A 20,331-nucleotide genomic window follows, 5' to 3' on the forward strand; every position below is an offset into this window, starting at 1 on the left:
ATGTCTGGGGCTTTCTCACATGTGCCCTTCCTAGTCCCCATGCTCCCATGTCTGGCAGGTGCATAAGTTACTGTGAATGGAAATCTTATTCTCCAGTGTGTCCTCATTCTCTATGCAGCCCTCAGTGGAGCTGTTTGGTATTTTAATCTGCAGCCTGCCACTTTACTGATACCGTATTTCAGTACTTCTCAGTTGATAGCGCTGGCTGATTGTCACATTTGTTCTTCCTTTAGTTGTTTACTATGTTTCTATTTCTTGTCTTACTACAACGGTGAGAGCTTCCACAATAAATGCTAAGTAACAGTGTGGTAAGCATTTTTCTCTGTATTCTTCCTGGTTATATAGTAAGATTTTTCAAATACTAAATTATTGAAAATGATGTTGAATTCTCTTTACCATGTTATGTAAGTATTCTTTTATTTCTAGTTCCCAAACAACTTCTAGGAATTTAAGTCATGTATAAATCAAAGAGTAACTTTAACCCTCAGCCATAGCTTTTATCAGAGTAGTAGATTCATTTTATTTGGTTTTTATTTAGTATGTTATAGATAAGAATTCTTTGATAAAAAAAGAAAAAAAGCACAAAACAAGGACAAACTACTTCAGGCACAGAGCTATAGGGCAGGGTAAATAATTTGTAGTGAAGCACTTCAGGAGAATGTTGTTAAAATACCAAATTTAGGTATCTTCTAATAGTTCACAAGGACCATCCTATAACATATAAGCATGCATATTTTGCTCTTAAGAAGCCTCTAGAGAGGTGTTATAAAGGCAGTTAGGAAAAACCTGGAAGGTTGTATAACATTCAAAATGCCAAAATAAGTCACTTAAAAGCATCAAAAGCTTAACTCTGAGGACATCACACACATTAGAAGATGAAGATAAAGTTGTATGAGCAGCTTTTAAAGGCAGAATCTTAAACACTGTAAATGTGAATTCAGCATTCTGCTATGACACATGTATACCTTACACACTCGTGCTCATGTACAACCAGAATATTTCTGCTTGGCTGTTTGTATGTGGTCTACTCAAAGGAAGCACACTTGTGAGTAGTACCTGTTTTGTCTGTCAGTAAGTACACCAGGCGCCCCAGTTCCTCTGGTATAGTGCTGGTCCGAACAACTGTACCAGGAATATTCTCATCTTTCATAATCATCCATCCATATGCTGCCTTGCCCATGTCCAAGTTCACACGCAGACTGCCAAGTAAAACCATCACAGTTAATGCTTCCAGACCCAAACAATACATTTGTACTACTGTTGCATGTAAACATATGTATTTATCTACACTTTTAAGAAAATAAGTAATAATACTGGATTTCAGACTTTAAGATAAATTAATGCTTTTATACCCTGGATAATGTTTTCAGGTGACAGTAATATGGGTGACTCCTTTCTTCCATATGTGTTACAGTAATAGATGGAGAGAAAGAAGCAGGCAGTTGTACGTGCCCCATTAGGGCACAAAGTACTGTGGGCTCAAAGGAAAGAGTGATGTTTAAGGAAATCAAGCAAAGATTACTACAACTGAATATGGGAAAGAGGTGTGAAGGTTTATCCATTCGTTTTATAGCTATTAGTTCAATGTCTCACATTCCAGGTGTTAAATCAGAAAACAGGAACAAATGAGATGATAGAATCAATACAGAGGCATCTGTGCCTATGCTCTCCATGATTTGAATATTCATGTTTTAATGATGCATTGTAAGACTGTGATTTAAACACACAATGGGTCATCCTGCCTGGGGCAGTTTTGCTATAGTCTCATCTGAACGTATGGCACTGGCATAGGTGGTTTCTAGGGACCTTCCAGGACTAACTAAAAAGCAGCGACATAAGAACACACACCAAAACCCACCCTCTCTAGGGAGTGGGCACAACACAGTTCTTCCTGTATGTCAGCTCACTCTAATTTAATTCTATCAAAAAGCAGCTGACAGGATGTCCTAGACCATGGAGAGAAACTGCTCATAGTTAACCACTGTGACGTATCAATATGGCTCCACCTATTAATAAACACACTCTTGAGAGACAATCTTTAGGAGTCTAATCAGTGAAGAAAGTCTGTACCTGAGTTAAAGAGCTTTAAATAATTGATTTACCTGCCTATAAAGTTCGTATCTTAAAAGTTGCACAGACTACACTAGTTGGAAAGAAAATCTGCAATTGATGATTACTCACACTTTTCAAATCAGTAACTCTTCATTGTTCAGCTAATTTCAATCCTGGTCGAAGAGTGAAACAAACTAATGGAAGGTAAAAACCACTAAGTGAAGGTGACTCAAGATGATGCTCCAGGCAGAACCAGTGGCCCCTAGCCTCTTTAGGCAGCACTGGCCCAGCACCATGTTGGCCTGCAGCCCAGAGCCAATGCATGTGCATGCTATCTACAGTTTTGTGCCTTGGTACTCCCATCACACCTGGGCCACACGAAATCTCTCTTTGCTGTTTTAGTGAAGAGTGGAAGAATTTCCACATGTCAAGTGTCAAGCCCCTCCTCCTATACTTAGGAAAGTTCAAGAAGGAAGAGGGACATCCCTGCCAATGGTTACAAATTCACAATACTGCTTGGTTTGAGTTTAGGATGATGAGAAGGTCTGAAGGAAAAGCAAAACACATGCTTACATGAATCCTGCTTTGATTTGAGCTTTGGAGAAAGATTCTCTGTGAATTAGAAAATAAAGTGAAGGTTGTGGGCTACTTGGATGAAACAAATACAGGGACAGAGGTAGGTGAGCTGACCAGTGAGTGAGCCCAGAGCAGGGGAGGGTGTAGTGGGAGAACATGACACCTTTCAAACTTTTCATAGCTCTGCCCCTCTGGCTCAGAGATTCGTACTTTGGAAAAACATGATTTTTTTTTTTCCAATGTGCTGTTTTCGTTTAGATTCTAATCAAACTGTTTTGGAATGTGTCAGCCTATGTTATTACAGTGCAAATGGATTCCTGTCTAGGAGGAGTTTGTGAAGAGCTTACAGTCTACCATGGGGCTCAGGGTGGTGGGAATTGAAGAAACACCTTTAAGGTTCCTCTCCTGGGTGCTGATCGATTCAAACCATGAGCAATTTGTGATTTAATGAACAATTTCTCTTGTTCAAGAATTGCAGGAATATATTACTTCAAAGACTATTGTACTGTAAACAATTACCATGGGGGTATTTTAGGTGGTCACAAATACTCCTCAAATTGTGTTCCAAGCAGGAGCTAGGAGTGCAAGAGACAGGAGAGAGCATTACTAGGGAGAAAATGAGTAGAAGAGCTGCAGAGTCCAAGTTTACCACAAAACCACCTTTCCTCAACTAATTAATCCTACACAGGGAGTAGCAGCCTCACAAGCACTGGGATTTGTACTGTGTATTTTGATCAGATGTTAAAGGAGTAAATTTCTTCTTAACGTTAAAAGTCTCTAAGATGCTCAACTTTAAACACTAAGCTGGACAGAATAATTATTGGCACTGTCCTAAATGTATTTCTTAGTAATGTCCTAACTTTGAAGGATTTCAAAGCCTAGACCTCTCCCCAACTGTAAAGATTATAAAGTACCAATTGTGACATAACCTCTGACCCATTAAAACACGTACATCACGCCTGGTATTTGGGATGGATTATAGAAGTGGCTGACAGGTAACAGACACTAGATACACTTTAAGTTCATTCTATTGCTGATTTAACCACTGTGAAACTTATCAACAGATGCACTCCCAGTAAGTGGAGGTCATTATAACTTCAGATGGTTAACTGAACCAGAAAGCAAGTGTGCCTTTTACTGCTGTGTAGTAAGAAAAATTAACTGCCTTCAGTAAATAGTGTGCTCAGAGATGTTACCAACAAGAACACATATGAATCCAGTTTTTGCTACAGTAAGAAGACATGAGGCAAATTTTAGGAAGTCAGATCCCCTTAATGATAGCATCTTGTCTAAATAGTTTACTCCTACAGCTACCAAAAGGGTTGAGGAAGCAACTTGGATTTTGAATATTTGAAGTGCATTTTCCTAAAATTCCCAGTATGATCCCATTTAGGCCTCAGGATGCTCCCTGTTTGAGCTCTAATTCATTACAGTTAAACCTCAGCACTTTTCACTACCAGGTGAGCCCAGTTCCCACCTCTAGCCTAACAAATGCACTTGATTCCCCTTAGGGAATGAACCTACCTGAAAAAATTCACATACAGATTCTGATCTGAACAAAAATAAATAAACAGAAGCCATTTTCATCAGAGCTTATTTTAAGTGGTTTGTGGGTTTGTTTGTTTTCGGTGATATTTTCCTCACACTTGCTAGGCAGGCACTCCACTACTTGAGTCACACCTCAAGCAGTTTGGCTTTTGTTGTTTGTTTGCTTGCTTTAGTTATTTTTCGAGTAGGATCTCACATTTGTGCCTGGGGCCAGCCTCAGACCTTGTTCCTCCTGTGTATGGCCTCCTGCATAGGAGAGATCACAGGCATGATCAACTATGGTCAGCTTATTATTTACTGATATGGGGTTCTCATTGTTTTTTTTTTCACTGGTAAAGTCTATGGAAAAAGACAATCACATTTTACTTGCATAATTCAGCAAGTGTGAGTCTGAAGACTTAGCATGGTCCTATAGCCAAGTAAGGCCTGTCTGGCAGAGAATGAAATGGACCAGGAAAAAGCACAGTTCACAGAAGGAAGAGCCCCAAAGGACACTGTTAGCCCCTATTGCAGCACATACAAAGCAAGCTGCTGGACTTCCTTCTGTATTTGGCACACTGATGACCTACCCAATAGCATGCACTCAAAATACACTGCATGCACAGATAAAATTCACATGAACCCCTTGTACTGTAAATGAATCCCAAATGAAAAAAACAGCTTAGCACTCACAACAAGTTGTAAGAGTAAGACAGCACGCTCTGCTCTCGGGCCCCAGTGACGCAGCCATATGTAACCAGAGTACATTAGTAAAGGAGGTAAAGTGACTGGCACAGATGTAACCAGAGCACATTAGTAAAGAGGGTGAATGACTGGTGCAGCAGCCAGACCTGGACTTCACTGGGGCCTTGCCACCTCTACTTACACTCTGTTAGTGTTTCTATCCACAGAGATGCATGGAGCTAAAACGTCCACAACTGGGAGGCAATGGTCTCACATGACTCTTTGATAGTTGGAAACCATTGACTTGTTCTGTCATTACAATTCTCTAATTTCAAGAGTGTTCCAGGAAGTAACTACACAGCACATAACCTTTTGAGATTGGGTATTTACACTTGGCATGATGTCTCCTATGGTTTGAATGTTTGCATCTCCTCAAAATTTCATATTCAAATTTAGCCCCAAGGCAACAATATTAAGAGGTGGGGCCTTTCGGAGGTGAGTAGGCTGTAAGGGCAGAGCCCCCATGAATGGATCACTGCCTTATCAAATGTCTAGAGAGGACTAGCTAGTGCCCTTTCGTCCTTCTGCCTTCTGCGTGTAAAGAGACACAGCGTTCATCCCTTTCAGAAGACACAGCAAGAGGTACCATCTTGGAGGCAGAGAGCAGTCCTCACCAGACATTGACTCTACCATCACCTTGATATTAGCTTCTCTAGTCCCTGTGAGGAATGATTCTCTCTTCTGCATAAACTATCCACTCTCACGCATTCTCTTATAGCAGCAGAAATAGATTGAGACAATACCTGAGTTGTTGCATGTTATCATTAGTCCATTCCTCTTTGCTGATGGACTGAATTCAGTGTAAAGATGTACCAAAGTTTGTTTTTCAGGAAACGCTTTTAAAAGCTTGCATTTTTCAAGTTTTCTTTGTTGCTAAAGGGCGTATTTGGTCTTTAAGTGAAAGCTTGCTGAGGAAGGGCAGAGCAGTACAAGTTAGTAAGGTCAACACTCAGCAGTAGAGGCAGAAGGATCAAGAGTTCGAGGCCAGCCTGGTTTACATAGCAAGTACCAGACCAGACGGGGCTATATAATGAGACCCTATCTCAAAAAAAAAAAAAAAAAAAGGAGAGGAAAAGAAAGAGGCTCAATGCCCTTTCGGAGATAAAGCTCATCAGACTTGGTCCTCAGCACTTCAGTCTTAAGAAATGCTGCCAAAAAGATCATTGAGAAACCCTCACTCCGATTTGTACAATTTCCTTTATGAAACTCCAGGAAAGGTCTGTGATCCTGGGAATGCTCCCACTGAAAACAATAAAAGATACTGTATAAAATATTTTTTTTAATTCTTAAAAGAAAACTTAGTAGATAGTGGGGAATTTCTGGGCTAACTCCAAAGAGAATCAGGAACTCAGCTGGTGGAGTGGCTCAAGCAGTAGAGCACCTGCCTAGTAAGCCTGAGGCCCTGAGTTTGAACCCCAGTACCATCAAAAAAAAAAAAGAAACCCAGAAAAATAAGGGAGCATAACATCTCCCCTGCCCTGAGGTCACATGCCAATATCCATGAATCAGAACTGTTTTCCAGTGGTCCACTGGGTGAGGGAGCAAAAGTAAAGCCAGAACTATCAAAAGCTGAGAGGCCTAACAGATGCTTTTCTATCAGAGTAAACTGAGGTGATGAAGGGCTACTCCCTCAAATTAAGGGAGAATCAGAAGTCAATGAACCTGGAGTTGGAGTCAGATAAGCAATTCCTAAATAGCCTGAATCTTGAACTTGGATTAAGGTACTCCATGACAGGGGTACCTCCAAATATACAGCAGAAGCAAGTGTCTATGTCTTAGGAAAAGTACCTTCCTTCACCTTAATCTGAACCAATTTTTTTAGTTAGTTTTTCAAATATAAAACAAAAATGTAAAACCCTGCCCCTACATAGCAAACATTGCAAGACACCATGAGCAAGATCTGAAGAAAAAAATTCCAGAGAAAGACTGACAAATGTACTCGACATTCTGAGTAACAGGCTCAGAGCATGGGACACCCGGAAGCACAAGAAGTAGAAAATGATTTGCAAGAACAGGCAACTATAAAAATAAAGTGCTCAATGCAATAAAGAAATCCAATAGAATTTTAGAGCTAAAATATCAATAACTGAAGTTATGCAATGAATTGGCCTAACAGCCAATTAGATATAGGCAAGAATGGAATGAGTGTCTTAAAAGACAGGCTCCCGGGAACAACATGGAATAAATCACAGGGGCAAAAATGAGAAAGCAAAGGATGAGGTGGAGATATCGGCGAACACTAGGCAATGACACAAGGGTGACAATGGAAGAGATGATGACTAAGAAATGTCTACCTACAGAGGCAAGGATCCCAACAAGTCCTAAGCACTATATAAAATGGAAACCAGGACTGGAGGACATGGCTCAAGTGATAGAGTGCTTACCTAGCATGAGCAAGGTTGGGTTCGATCTCCAACGTGACCAGTGTGTGTGGGGGAGGGTGTTATATCCAGTACATCATAGTACAGTGTAGAATACCAAAAATAGAGAGACCAAAAAAGCAGCCAGAGGGGGAAGGACAACACAAAGAAGCAAAGACTAAAAAGACACATACTAAATGGCAAGAAGGTATGTGACAACCTTGGCCCAGTCAAATGATTTTTCAAGGAGAAATCAAGCAGAAACTTAACAGAATTCCCAAAAAAGACTAGCATTAAACAAAAGAGAAAGTACAAAAAGAGTAACTTTCTAATAGAAGGAAAATTATCCACATGGAAGGGGTGAGATATAAAAAGAAATGAAGAACAAACACATGCATAAACCAGAACAAAAGGAATGTGCAAACAGTACCTCTGGGTTTGGAATGGCGAAAGTGAAGAATGGGCAAAGGGTGGCCAGCAATTCTAAAGTGACATGTGAAAGAAATGATTAGAGTGACAGCTCACCCCTGCAATCCCAGTGGAGACAGGAGGGTCACGGCTTGAGGCCAGCCTGAGCAAACAGTTAGTGAGACCCTACCTTGAAGAACAAATCAGGTGTGGTGGTACATATCGGTAATCCCAGCTATGCTAAAGGAAAAGGAAGGAGGATTGCAGTCTGAGGCCAGTCCCAGGCAAAAGCCTGAGACCTTATCTGAAAAATACTGAAAATGAAAAGGGCTGTGGGTATGGCTCAAGTGGTAGAGTGCCTGCCTAGCAAGGGCAAGGCCCCAAATTCAAACCCTGGTACTGCCAAAAAAAAAGAACAAATAGGAAACAATGGTTTTAATCTCCAGGATAAAAGAGCAGAGACTGCACATTTAACATCCAAACTACTAGAGAAAAACTGGAATTATAAGAAATGATAAAAAACAGTAAGAAAGGAGAAAAATAATGAATAAGCAGTCATACTGAAACAAAACAAACATATTTAAACTAAAAATATGACAGTATTATAATAATTGTGTAATTTACTCTAGTCAAAAATTATCAGTGATAAAAATTAAATTTTATGCTAATTACAGAAGATGCATAAAAATACAAAGAAATTAAAAGTGAAAAGATAGAAAAAAGACAGATGCTAGGTAAATGAAAGGTAGCTGGCACTGCCACATCAACAGAATACAAAGTCAAACTTAATGCAGAAAGCTTGTGAAAGGATAAAGGAAGTTACTTCATAGAGAAAAAACACCTAATGCACCAAGAATGATAACAACTGAAATGTGTGTGCATCCAATACAAAAGCCACAGACTACACACAAAATTGACAGGATTCTAAGGAACATATTCACAATACTGATGGGAGATTTTAACACCAGTATCGGCAATTGTTAGAAATGGAAAGGAAAACCAGGAGATGTAAAGTTTTTCAGTAAAGAACTGGAAAAGAAGGCTGAGAACCTTGACCGAATCATACACAGGACACTTCAGTGGACAGTAAAGAATCAAGCTGTCAAGCACACGTGTAATGGCTCTAAAAACAGAATCAGCATCAAGCCTGAGAATTAGTCTCACAAACTTTACAGATCTTAGGCAGAAACATGTTTTCTGACAAAAGTGCAAATTAAGTTAAAAGTGAACAAAGACATAATTACAGGTTTCAATTGTGCTCATAAATTAGGGAGTAACTTTAAAACCATGAGTGAAAGAAGAAATCACACAGAAATTAAAAAATATTTTGTACTTGGTAATAACAACACTACATATGAAAACTTTGGGGATGCAACCAAAATAGCACTTACAGAGAAATTTACAGCCTCAAATACATATATTCAAAGAGAAAGTAAAAACTAAAAATAAGTCAGTTAAACATCTCCCTCAAGAAATAATAAAAATATATTCAAATAAACCAAGAAAGCAGGGAAAAAAGTAAAGGTAACATTAATGAAACAGAAACTAATATACAGCATATAAAAATCAATTAAGACAACAGTAGGTGTTTCCAAAGGACTACAAAAGTTAGTAAACTTACTAGAAGAACTGATTTAAAAAAAGAATATAGAAAGGACAGAAATAAGAAGGATCAAGAGTGAAAAAAATGAAGCCCAGCACATGGCTCAAGCCTCAATCCTGGTTACATGGGAGGTGGAGACTGGGAGGATCATGGCTCAAGGTGAGCCTGGGTAAAAAAGTTTGTGGGACCCCCACCTCTAAGCAATGGCTGCGTGCAGTGGTGTGCACCTGTCATCCCAGCTAAGGGGGAAACCAAAAGTAGGAGGATCTCGGTCCAGGCTGATCGGGGCATAAAGCAAGACCCGATGTCAAAATAACCACTGCAGAAACAGCTGGCAGAGTGGCTCCAGCAAGCACGAGGCCCTGAGTTCAATCCCCAGTACCACCCCCAAAATAAAAGGGAATGAAAAAGATAAGTAGCACAGACTTTAGACTGTAACTTTACAAAATTGATTCAAAAAATAAAAAAACTTGCAGAGTCTCTTTGCACAGAGAAAAGTTCAGTTCACATTGTCTTCCTGACATAAGTGTTCAAAGATCAATTTCAAATTCAATGAAATATTTTAGCGATGGGAAAATGAGAAGGAAGTCCTCACTGCTTTTGTGAGGTGGTGTAATTTTGATACTAACCTCCATAAGACAGCAGGAAAAGGCAAAACCACCAGTCACTCTGACCCATGAAAACAATGTGAAAATCTCACAGGACATACGTGCAATGTAGTAACACGCAGTGGGTAAAGCCACACCCATGGCAGGGTCCACCTACAAACACAAGGCTGTATGACACTGGAAAGTCAATCAATGTAATTTACCCTGGTAATAAATATATTAAAAGAACATTTCAAATACAATACACTACAGATCTTTGGTCAGTTCTAAAAGAAAAAATAAATGGTATGAAAAACTGAAAGAAGAAGAAAAGCTGTCATTATTTATTGATGACATGATTACGTAGGAAAAATCTGACAGATTCTAGATTAATAATTAAAATCAATAAGGAATTGCTAAAATCGATAGATCCAATTACGTTATAGGAATAAATTTTCTTTATACCAGAAGAAAGAGGAAAAGAGAATTTTTAAAAAGATATCTATAATTGAATTTTTAAAATATCAAGTATGTAAGAACTGTTGTGGTAAGAATTGTGCAGTTTTTCTCTGTGGAAATTTTCATTAAAAACCTAAATAAAATCACGAGCTACGCCAGAGTCATGGCTAAGAACAGCCCAATCATTCTTGAAGCACAAGGAGGAAAGGCCTGTGTGTCAGACACCGTTAGCTGTTATTAGGTCAGGAACAGGCAAACAGCCAAAGGCACAGAATTGAGACCTCCAAATAGGCCCTCACATAGACAAATACTTGCTGCATGACAGGGGTGACACATGTCCCTGGAGGAAGAGTCTTTTCTGAAAAGGATGCTGAGATGACCAATATGGGAAAAAAAAATAGGATCTGAGAAGTCTACCACATTTCATATTAAAAAAAAAAAAAGCCATAGGCAAAGCCATGGGTTCAATCCCTAGTATGGCCAAAACAAAGGGGAGTGGGAGTGTGGGGGTGTGCCTATGTGGGAGAATGCATGTTTCACGTGCTTGAGTTGAGGCCCTGGATTCAAGCCCAGCACAAGAAACCACTTTCAGTGATCAGAGGCAGATAATGAGAGAAGCGCTCATCCTCCATGGGGTGGAGGATGACGTCCATTCAGACTGACAATGCAGCCAAAGGACTTACAGATTTGACTAGGTAAAATCAGCAAGTTTCTTTGTCTTCAAAATTTCACCACTGAAAGAAAAAAGTTGAGCTACAGACTGAGAAAGACAACAACAAAACAGAATGAAAAAGAACTAGCATCCAAGATACACAAAGAATCTAACACGTAAATGTAGTTAGACTTACTCTCAGTCTGGGAAGTGAGAAAACAATATGTACTGAGTGATGCTGAGGATGTGGAACTTCTCGACACTGATGTTGGAACACTAAACTGGTACAAGCACTCCGAAAAAGTCTGCCAATATTCAGTAAATCTGGCATGCATTCTGCACCAGGACCCTGACATGCAGAAGACCGCACGTTCATGAGTATTAACAGCAGCACTGTCTCTTAACAGCAAAAACACAGGAACAGTCAAGGGTCCCTTAACTGGAAAGGTTAAATACACAGGGATGATGCACCATAAGAAATGAGTGTGGTCCAACACAGAGAACAGAGTGACAACAGAGTCACATGATGCAGAAGACACAAGATGCAGAACGGAAATAGCCAGCATGATTTCAACTACATAAAGTTTGGTAAGACAGGAAAAACCAATGAAACTTTTAAGTGCAAATCTAAGTGGCTAAGCTCTTAAGAAAAATAAGGAAAAGCATCTGCCCATGTAATGTACCAAAGCATCACACTGCGTCTCATAAACATAGAAAATCGCCAACTGATGCCACACACTTAAGCGATAAGTGCAGTAACAATAAATGCAACCAAAAGCAACAATGTTGGAGTAGGCTACAAGATAACTTTTTAGATAAATAAAAAATAAGCTTTGATTGATTATAATTTTTTTAAAAAGCCATAACTATGATTACACTAAAGAATGGAAGGAATTGTGACCAAGAGCAGAGGGCTTTTGAATCACATTCTACTTCTTGACCCTTGAGGATGGTGTTCATTTTATAAAAATGAACTGACTTTATTTTCTATGTGTTAGGCACTTAAACTTTTCTGTACTGCTACAAAATAAAAATGTCAAAATATTTTCTGAGACATGTTTCAGGAAGCAAAATTATTATATCAATTTTTGGAAAGCACTCCTCCATTCTGACTGCTGTGTATTATTTTGGAGCCTTTTCCACATTGTTAAAGTAGTAACAAATTTAGATTAATTTTTGTGTGTAAGTAAGAGTAGGGAAAGGCAAGGAAGAGAGATAACCACCCCAAGCAGGAAGGCTAGGAATTAAACAGTCAGGGATGGAGAGGCCACAGAACAGCACCTCAAATATCTACTGAGCTGAGTGACTCGTCCTAAGGCCTTCCCAAAAGTACAGTCAGACCACATTTCCTGTGTGGATACTTACCCTCCTCTTATCAGGACACTTATTATTAGACTTAGGGCCCACTCGAACTCAGAATGATCTCATTAATTATATCTGTAAATACTATTTTCAAGAAAGGTCATGTTCACAGATCTGAGGTAGACAGTGTTCGGGGCCGTCACTGAACCCACTACAGTCTGCCCTCTGCCCCCTCCCCTCAAATTTATATATTACCAACATGCAGAATGCACTCTCTGAAGTCCAGTTATCCCCAAAGTCTCAGCCCATCACAGCATCAGCACTAAGCTTCTCCCAGTAAATCTCATCTAAACAGTAAATCTCAGAAGTCTCATGTTTCACTATCTACCAGGTCTCGGCAGGCTCTGGGTAAGGTCCGTCTTGGGCAAAATTCCTCTACAGCTATGAACTTGTGAAACTAGGAAACAAGTTATCTGTCTCCAAAGTACAATGGTGGGAGAGACAGAGATTGGAAGAGAAAAAGAGGTAGAGGTCCACAGTCCTACCAAAGTCTGAAATCCAGCGTAGAAAATTCCATTAAGTTTTCACAGCTGAGAACAGTCCTGTGTGGTGGCCCTATACACTGCCAAGGTCAACTCTGCCTAGGGCCAGCCATTGGAAGAATGGTCCCTTTGTTGAAGGAACCACATGTCTGCAGCCAAGGAGCTCTATTATTCCATTTCCTGCCTAGAACTTTCTAAGTCTAGCAGGTTTCTCATCTCATCTTGTCTTTATTCCTTTCAATCCAAGCTGGCAGGGTCTCTTAATACAACACTCTCAACAACTCTGTGGGTCTCCTGCATTTGCATGCCACACAGGCTCCCCCACAGATCTGTCTTGATAGTCACCTCTACACCTGGCTTCTTCTGTGATGGCGGGGTGAATCTCCTCATCAAAGGTCCTCCAGCCACAGCCATGCCTTTGCTCCAGCACCCACTTTATAGGAGAGACTCCTCAACTTCAGCATCTTTTACAATGTGGATTGAAATCTGCAAATTTCCCCCCAAAATTAGTCCCTTAATACCACACCTAGGTCAAGAAAGTTCAAAACACATTTTTCACTAAGCTTTCTACCTGGAAAATGAGGTAGAAAAGATGGTGAGTAAGTCAACAAAAACCAATAAAATGTCTCAGAAAGGATACCAGAACTGAAAGTAATTTGAGGACAATCCTAAGAATTTTTCATCAATAAAACTTTAGGAAGGTTCATTTCCAAGTCCAGGTGCAACACTGTTGTGCCCTTGATTCCTGGCATTCTTGGTATTTCAGCCTTCAGCATGCTTACGGGTAGGTAGGGCTCTGAGCATGGTGTTTACCATCTATCTTTCAGGCCAATGGCAAGCTTCCCACCAGCACTGCTCTGGCGCCTGACATACAGAAAATGAGAGGAAGTCCCTGTTTCCTGAGGCCACAAATACTCCTTCAAGCTCAGTGCTTTAGTAAAGACACCGAATGTAACAAGACTCAGAAGGGACACAATTCTCTTTGTCAAACACATTTTTGCTTCCTTCACTCACATATGCCTCATGTAGAAGTAAAAGTCTCTCTGAGCCCACACTGATAAGAAAGTTTTTGGATTATTAACTAAAGCACATAGTACTTCATAGCATCTGGACAAAAGGGGGTAAACTGCAGAGAACAGGAACTGCAAGTCCCGATGCTAGACTTGTTGTCAGGTTCCTCCCTGGTTGCTTTTGTTAGAAGCCGAGCTTGAGATTTAGGGAACAAGTTTTTGCTTTAGATAAGGAAGTTAGATCAAGTAATTCAAAATTACTAGAGAGAAATTTTCATACAATAGCTTAAGTTTTATAAATTTGAAAATTCTTTTAAGAGTGTTAGGACAATAAAGAAAAAAAGCACTTCTTTCCAAATTTGCATATTTTCAAAACAAAAGAATATGCATTTTAGAAGTCCAAAAGAACATGTAGCAAACACTAAAACGTACTACTATTCTTATTTAATGGAGACTTGGCAATAGAAAAACAAATGTGCTTTGATGAAATGTAGACCTTAATTCCCTAAATCAGCAGCCTTTACCCTCCACATTTTACAGCCCTCTCCCTTTGCTAAGTCAGAATAAGGTAAGGTATTTTGCTGCAGCAGGCAACCGGGTATGCTGGAGCTTCACAGAGGTATGGTTACCACTCTGTCTAGTAAATCTCTGCACGCTTGACTGGACACGCTAAATATAAAATCACTCACTGAAAAACTAGACCAAGAAAGACCTGTAGGAAGCCTAGCATTTTCCTCATTTTGTAAGCAAATATCTTAAAAGGATATATGGACTGAAAAGGGTTGAGTATGTGTTGTGTGTATGAGTACATGTGTATTTGTATTCTAAGTCTATCCAAGCAACTAGAATTTATCTAGTGAGATTATATTTCCATTGTTAGTATAAATATATGTAATTATTCAAATATGAGAACAGAAATTATTTTTAGTTCCAAAAATGCTTACAGGACATACTTTCATAACTGTAATATTAATTTCTCTGATAACTGGATAAAGGGAAAAAATGTCAAGTCCCTTTATATTGTTATTTACGCTTAAAGAGATGATTGGATTGGAGTTTAAAACTCTAATAATGATGATCCTGATAGAAGTACTGTAGAAATGGGAAGGAAAGAGGCCCCATTAGACTTCCAGCATGAAACAAATAGTCCTAAGAGTAATGCCACAGAACATTCTAAAACAGAAAATATGCTTCGTGAAAGCAAGGAAGAAAACCTGCTGGATTTCCAAGAAAAGATGAGGAAAGATGCTCTTGATAGCTGGGACCAAGTGCCTTGCACAGGCAGGTGTGGGAAGGGTCAGGGAAGAGGTGCAGCATTGGGCACTGTGCAGTGGCTCACCAGTACAGTCTTGGGCTCTCTCTTCCTCTGCCCACGACACCTGTGCCACGTCTTCCTGGCCAGGCACAAAGCCACAGAAGGCCTCTTTCTCCTGAGCTCCAAGAGCTTCTCTCCATCCCCATGACCTGCTCTATCTGAACAACAGCATCTACCACTACACAGACTCTTTACTGAATCATTGGTATGTTGGTGTGTATCTCCCTCAACTAGAAAACAGGAAAGGCACTGGATTTGTCTCTGTGTTCCCCCTACATTAGCAGTGCCTTACACATCAGTTTCTGACCACAGCACTTAATATATACCGCCCTGTGTTGCCTGTTACACTTTTATGTATAAGTAAAGCATAGTAAGACTGGATGTGGATAATAATAATTATATTTTTCAAATCTTATTTCAAACAATCATAAAGTTACTCTTCTATAAAGGAATGACATTTCTGTTGCCCAAAGCCTTTCCTTCTCTTGAGCATAGACTGCAAGGTGCCTCAATATGCAGGGTGCCTCTACAGAAGTGTTTGTCACTACTGGGACAGTGTGGGAAAAGCCCAGGGCCCAGAGGTCTGTGCAAGCCTCTCCAAGCATAAACAGAGCAGGAGGGCAAAATAAAAGCAAAATTCTGGCTGGAAAAAGTATGTGAGCAGATGGGAACAAATAGTTAAAATATTTTAAGATCCTTGCATTGTGTGAAAGAGAAAGCAAAGATAACTTTAAACTTTATTAAATGTGAAAGGTAATGTTTCTAGGAAGACTATAAGAACAGAAACACAAGGGATTAATTCAAGTTAATAAAAAGGAAAAAAATGGAAGTTAAACATATTCAAAGCCAGGTGTGGTAATGTACACCTGTAATCCCAGCATTTGGGAGGCTGAGGCAGGAGAATTATGAGTTCAAGACCAGCCCAAACTACATAGAGAGATCAAGGCCATCTTGAGCTAATCTGAGGGAGTAAATTCCCGCCTAACTAGTAAATAAGACAGGTATGTGATGTTATAGCCACACTTTGTGTATGGCCACTTAGTCACTGGGTCTTTTAAGTCCCAGAGCTCGCTTGTGGCACTCAATGCGTACTTGCATGACAACTACAACAACGTGAATAATACTCAGTTTCCCAAAGCAAGTGGATCTAGGACCCCACCCACCCACCACCTGGTTCTGGCACTGGGGTATGAGGTCATGGGGACAAGAGGCCATTCCGTCTTAGAGCTCAGGGAAGGAGAGTGGCCAAAAAAGAAGACAGACAACAGCACAGACTAGACAGAGAACTACCATGGCTGGCAGCAAGTGCCTGGTGCTTCTCAGTGGGTTCTAACACCTCTCTGAGGAGGTGTTAGGAGAATTCTGAGTGACAAGAAGGGACTAACCGCAGGATCCTAGCACAGATGGGCAGGGAAGAGCACACAGGTGGGCTGCAGTGTCCTGAAAGAGGAGACAAGACAGCATATTGGGCCAGCAGCTGGACTGAACACCAGGACTGCCATCAGGAAGTGACAAAGGTCCAAAGGGGGCAGTGATGCAGTAACAGCAATGCCATCAATGGACACGCTGCTTTGCAACCCTGCCACCTTAACTGGTGTTTCAAATGTTCAAATGTTCTAGATTCAGACTTTACCCTTGACTCATGAGGTTTTAATTACTCATATGAAAAATTTCAATCATATATATTAAAGATGTCTTTTAAAAATATCATTTCTGTAAATACATAAAAGTGGACTTACGAATATTTGAATTATAAATGAGTCTTTAAATTAAGTACACATCTAATCTTAACTATTTATATCCCTGTTTCTAGTTATACAGGATAGTATTTTGAAAAGTTCACATTTATAGACTGCCTTATTCAGTATTTCCTCTAACTTGAAATACATATTATCAGATCCTCCTTTAAATGCAGGTAACTTTTGTTGCTGTTTTGAGACAGGGCCTCGCTGTGCTGGGATTACAGGAGTGGCCACCTAACCTGGCTTTAAATACAGGTAACTGTAAATGTCCATTAAGTACACAGATCCAAGAGTACTGGAAATAAATCACCTACCAGTATTCAACAAAAATTGTTTTCTCAAATTCAGATTTATGCTCCAACAAGAAATCTCTCCCACTGTTGAAGATTACATTGTCAATGCATCCCTAACAGGAAAAGTGTCAATTTGTAAGTTACTCTAACACCATTTCTGCTGAAGGGCTCCTCAGATTCATCAGGGTTGCTAGCCCTTCCTCTTTTGCTGCACTTGGATAATTTATTTCACAACTGGGAAAGAAAAATTTCAACAGACTCATACACTATGAAACCAGACATTTGTGTTATTCTAATTCTTAAACCTACCTTATGGGAATGATGTAGGAAAAGAGGAGGAGGAACCGGAAGAGATTGCGGTACCATGGGCCTGTAAATCCCTGCAAGGTTACCATAACAACAGAAAGAACAACTAAAGCCAGAAATAGTGCCTTTGTCAGCTGATTGAGCTCCAGGTCCAACAAACCAACCTGCAAGAAAATAGCACAGCATTAGTATGTGCCCAAGCTGGCTACCTGTCCTGATATCCATCAGAATATATAACGCCGACATGAGGAACTTCAGGATTATTAACCTTTATAATCATGAAATACAAAAATGAATCAACTTTACTTTTCTCCTGAGAAACCGCTTACAGATTTTGGCAGAATTTCTTGAAAATGGGTTACACCTCCCTAGGGCATTCCCAAAAGAGTCTCCTGGGGAAATATGAGGCCAGAGTACACAACTCAACCACTTTAGCTGATGCATATGGATGACATCATCCATATGTAGGTGATGCCATGATTGCTAAAACCAAGAATAAATAACAAGCCCACAGGGGGGAACGGGAGGCTCCCTCAGTGCCCAATCCTAAAACAGAGCTTTTCCAGGAGCAAAACCTCATCTCTCCTGGCATGTGCCATGTTAGACCAATGTTCCTGCTGTCAGTCTTGAGAGTCTTTGCACACCTCCACTTAAGGTTTTATTCAGATTGAGAGTCCCCACGCACAGGACAGTGTGTGTGTACAAGAGTCTCTGCTAGGACTCCTGATGAGGAAGGAGGCTGCAGAGGGCGGTCAGCTTGTGATGAAAACGTGCCTCATTTTCACAACTGCCACACTTCAGGTTCTCCTAGCACAACACATGACACTCAGATCCATCCTATGGGGTTTTCATTAGCTGAGCAAAATGCAAGCGAAACGATGTAAGTAGTTCATTTTTCATTGCTCTTGGAAACAGTGAGCATTAGCCACCCAAACAGCCCTCATCCTACAAGTGAAAAGAACAGGCTCTTCTGAAGCATATAACTTCAATTTCAAGCTCTAGCAATCTCTGAATGGCTGCTGCTTGCTTAGTTTCACCCTAAAAGTCCACAGTGCCATGCAGTGTGCAGGCTGGGGCATGCCAGGCAGGCGGGCTCTGCAGGAAGGCTGCAGAAGCAGGAGGAGAAGTCAAGCACACAATCACAGAGGTTGCTGGGACCCCAAAGTCAGCTTGCTCAAACACAGGCTCTGCCTCTGGGCTTGCACAGACCTGGGCTGGCCAGACTTCTGCTTCCTATCTGTACAGCAGGGATCATGGCAACATCTTCCCAACAGGACCCTGCTCCACCCTGCAGATGGAGTGACATTTCATGTAGCAGTGTGCAGGCATACTGCTGTCACTGTCACACACTTGCACTTGGATCCAGTTTCTCTGCAGACAACTGTGTGACTTTGGGGAGTAGACTCAACTCTTCAAGCCTTGTTGTCCACGTTTGTAAAATGGCACTACCCATGAGCCAAGGGAGCTAGGAGTTTGGACTGTGAGTACAGCATGAGATGGCTTGGGGCCAGAGTGTGTGAATCGTAACTACTTGCTCCTGACTTAGGTGACATGAAGAGCAGACGGAGACCTACTGAGCTAGGTCTCTCTGTCATCTCATGATTTCCCCAAATCCTTGATAATTCTTAAATTTAAAAGTTTGAGAAACTTGGTTTATTTCATAAACTCACAGCTTTGACCAACAGAAAGCTAGCTCTTCCCATAATTCATGGTTTATTCTATATCTGGTTTTGATATTTGCCATGGACTCTCATGAAACCATGACAACCTACAGTAAGAAAGAAAAAACAAGACTTTTCCAGAAAGTATATTAAGTGCAGCTATGAAGAAACCTAATTACAACAAATGAATACCTACCCACATCTCATTCTGAATTCTAAGGTTATGAAAATGAGTTAATTGTGAGATTTTTTTTTTTTTTTACAAACAATCTAGTAGGAAAATAAGACAAACACCAGTAGTGTATGCCAAGAAAAGAAAATTAAGAAACAAAAGTTTTGCTCGCTGACCAGGCTTGCTTTAAATCTCATCTTGAAGCTAATAGTCAGCGTTAGTGTTGGTAAACACACTATGGCCTTTCAGAATACTATAGAAACAAGGCATGTTGGCCAGAGATGAAATGACTGAGGCCTGTCTGGAGTGTGGGTTCTGAGCCTGTACCCAACGAATGCTGCAGGATCTGTAGGGCTGAGGTCCAGGGCACAACCCCCGCTCCCCGCCAAGTGCCTGCCTGCCTCTATCAGAAGACCTGCCAGTGGGGAGCAGAGCCTACCTCATCCACACTGCGGTCTCATATGACCACTCTGTGTCCTGTCACTAGCATGCAAGACTCCTATCTAAGGAAACTTCAAACAAAACTATGCAACACTTTGATACAGAACAGCTCCTCTCCTGGTTTCTAGTGTGACAACACAAGACAAGCCTGCCACAGCAACCCCTCTGCATTGCTGTTCAGCAGCTCAGTTTCAACAGAAACACCCAAGACACATGCAGGGGTCTAACTCTCAGCATTGGGTCACACGTGGGGAGCATATCCCGGGAACATCCCTTCTGTCTCCAGCCTTGCACCAGCACAGTAAAACAGTGTGAGCAAACAGTGTGAAAGAAACTGTGTCAGTGAGTCCTGAGAGTCCCCTTGCTGCTTCCCAGGCAGGGGATGTCTCTTCCCTTGCAACTAGGCAGCTCAAGACTATGGCACTGATTTATCAGCACCATTTTAAAAGCAGAACAAGGAGGACAAATATCGTGCAATTTCCGCCACTTCACTACTACATAGTTTATGCTTGAATTATTGAGAAAAATAGGTTTTGGATTAAAATGAAGAAAAATTAAGCCAGGGAAGTAGAGCATGTT

The 20,331-nt window shown here is 40.6% G+C and overlaps 1 protein-coding gene across 8 annotated transcripts in view; it reads right to left on the bottom strand.

The window, feature by feature from the left end:
* Positions 1–20,331, bottom strand: part of Atp9b (ATPase phospholipid transporting 9B (putative)) — a 234,565-nt gene that overhangs the window by 68,472 nt on the left and 145,762 nt on the right. For all 8 annotated transcript variants that reach the window (XM_074069605.1, XM_020163739.2, XM_020163736.2 and 5 more), the window contains 2 exons: positions 17,482–17,642; positions 1,057–1,199 (listed from right to left, as the gene is read on the bottom strand). In XM_074069605.1, coding sequence (XP_073925706.1) covers positions 1,057–1,199; positions 17,482–17,642 — 304 coding nt within the window. The remainder of the gene's footprint in view (positions 1–1,056; positions 1,200–17,481; positions 17,643–20,331) is intronic.

Source organism: Castor canadensis, chromosome 4, assembly GCF_047511655.1.
Source record: "Castor canadensis chromosome 4, mCasCan1.hap1v2, whole genome shotgun sequence".
NCBI lineage: Eukaryota > Metazoa > Chordata > Mammalia > Rodentia > Castoridae > Castor > Castor canadensis.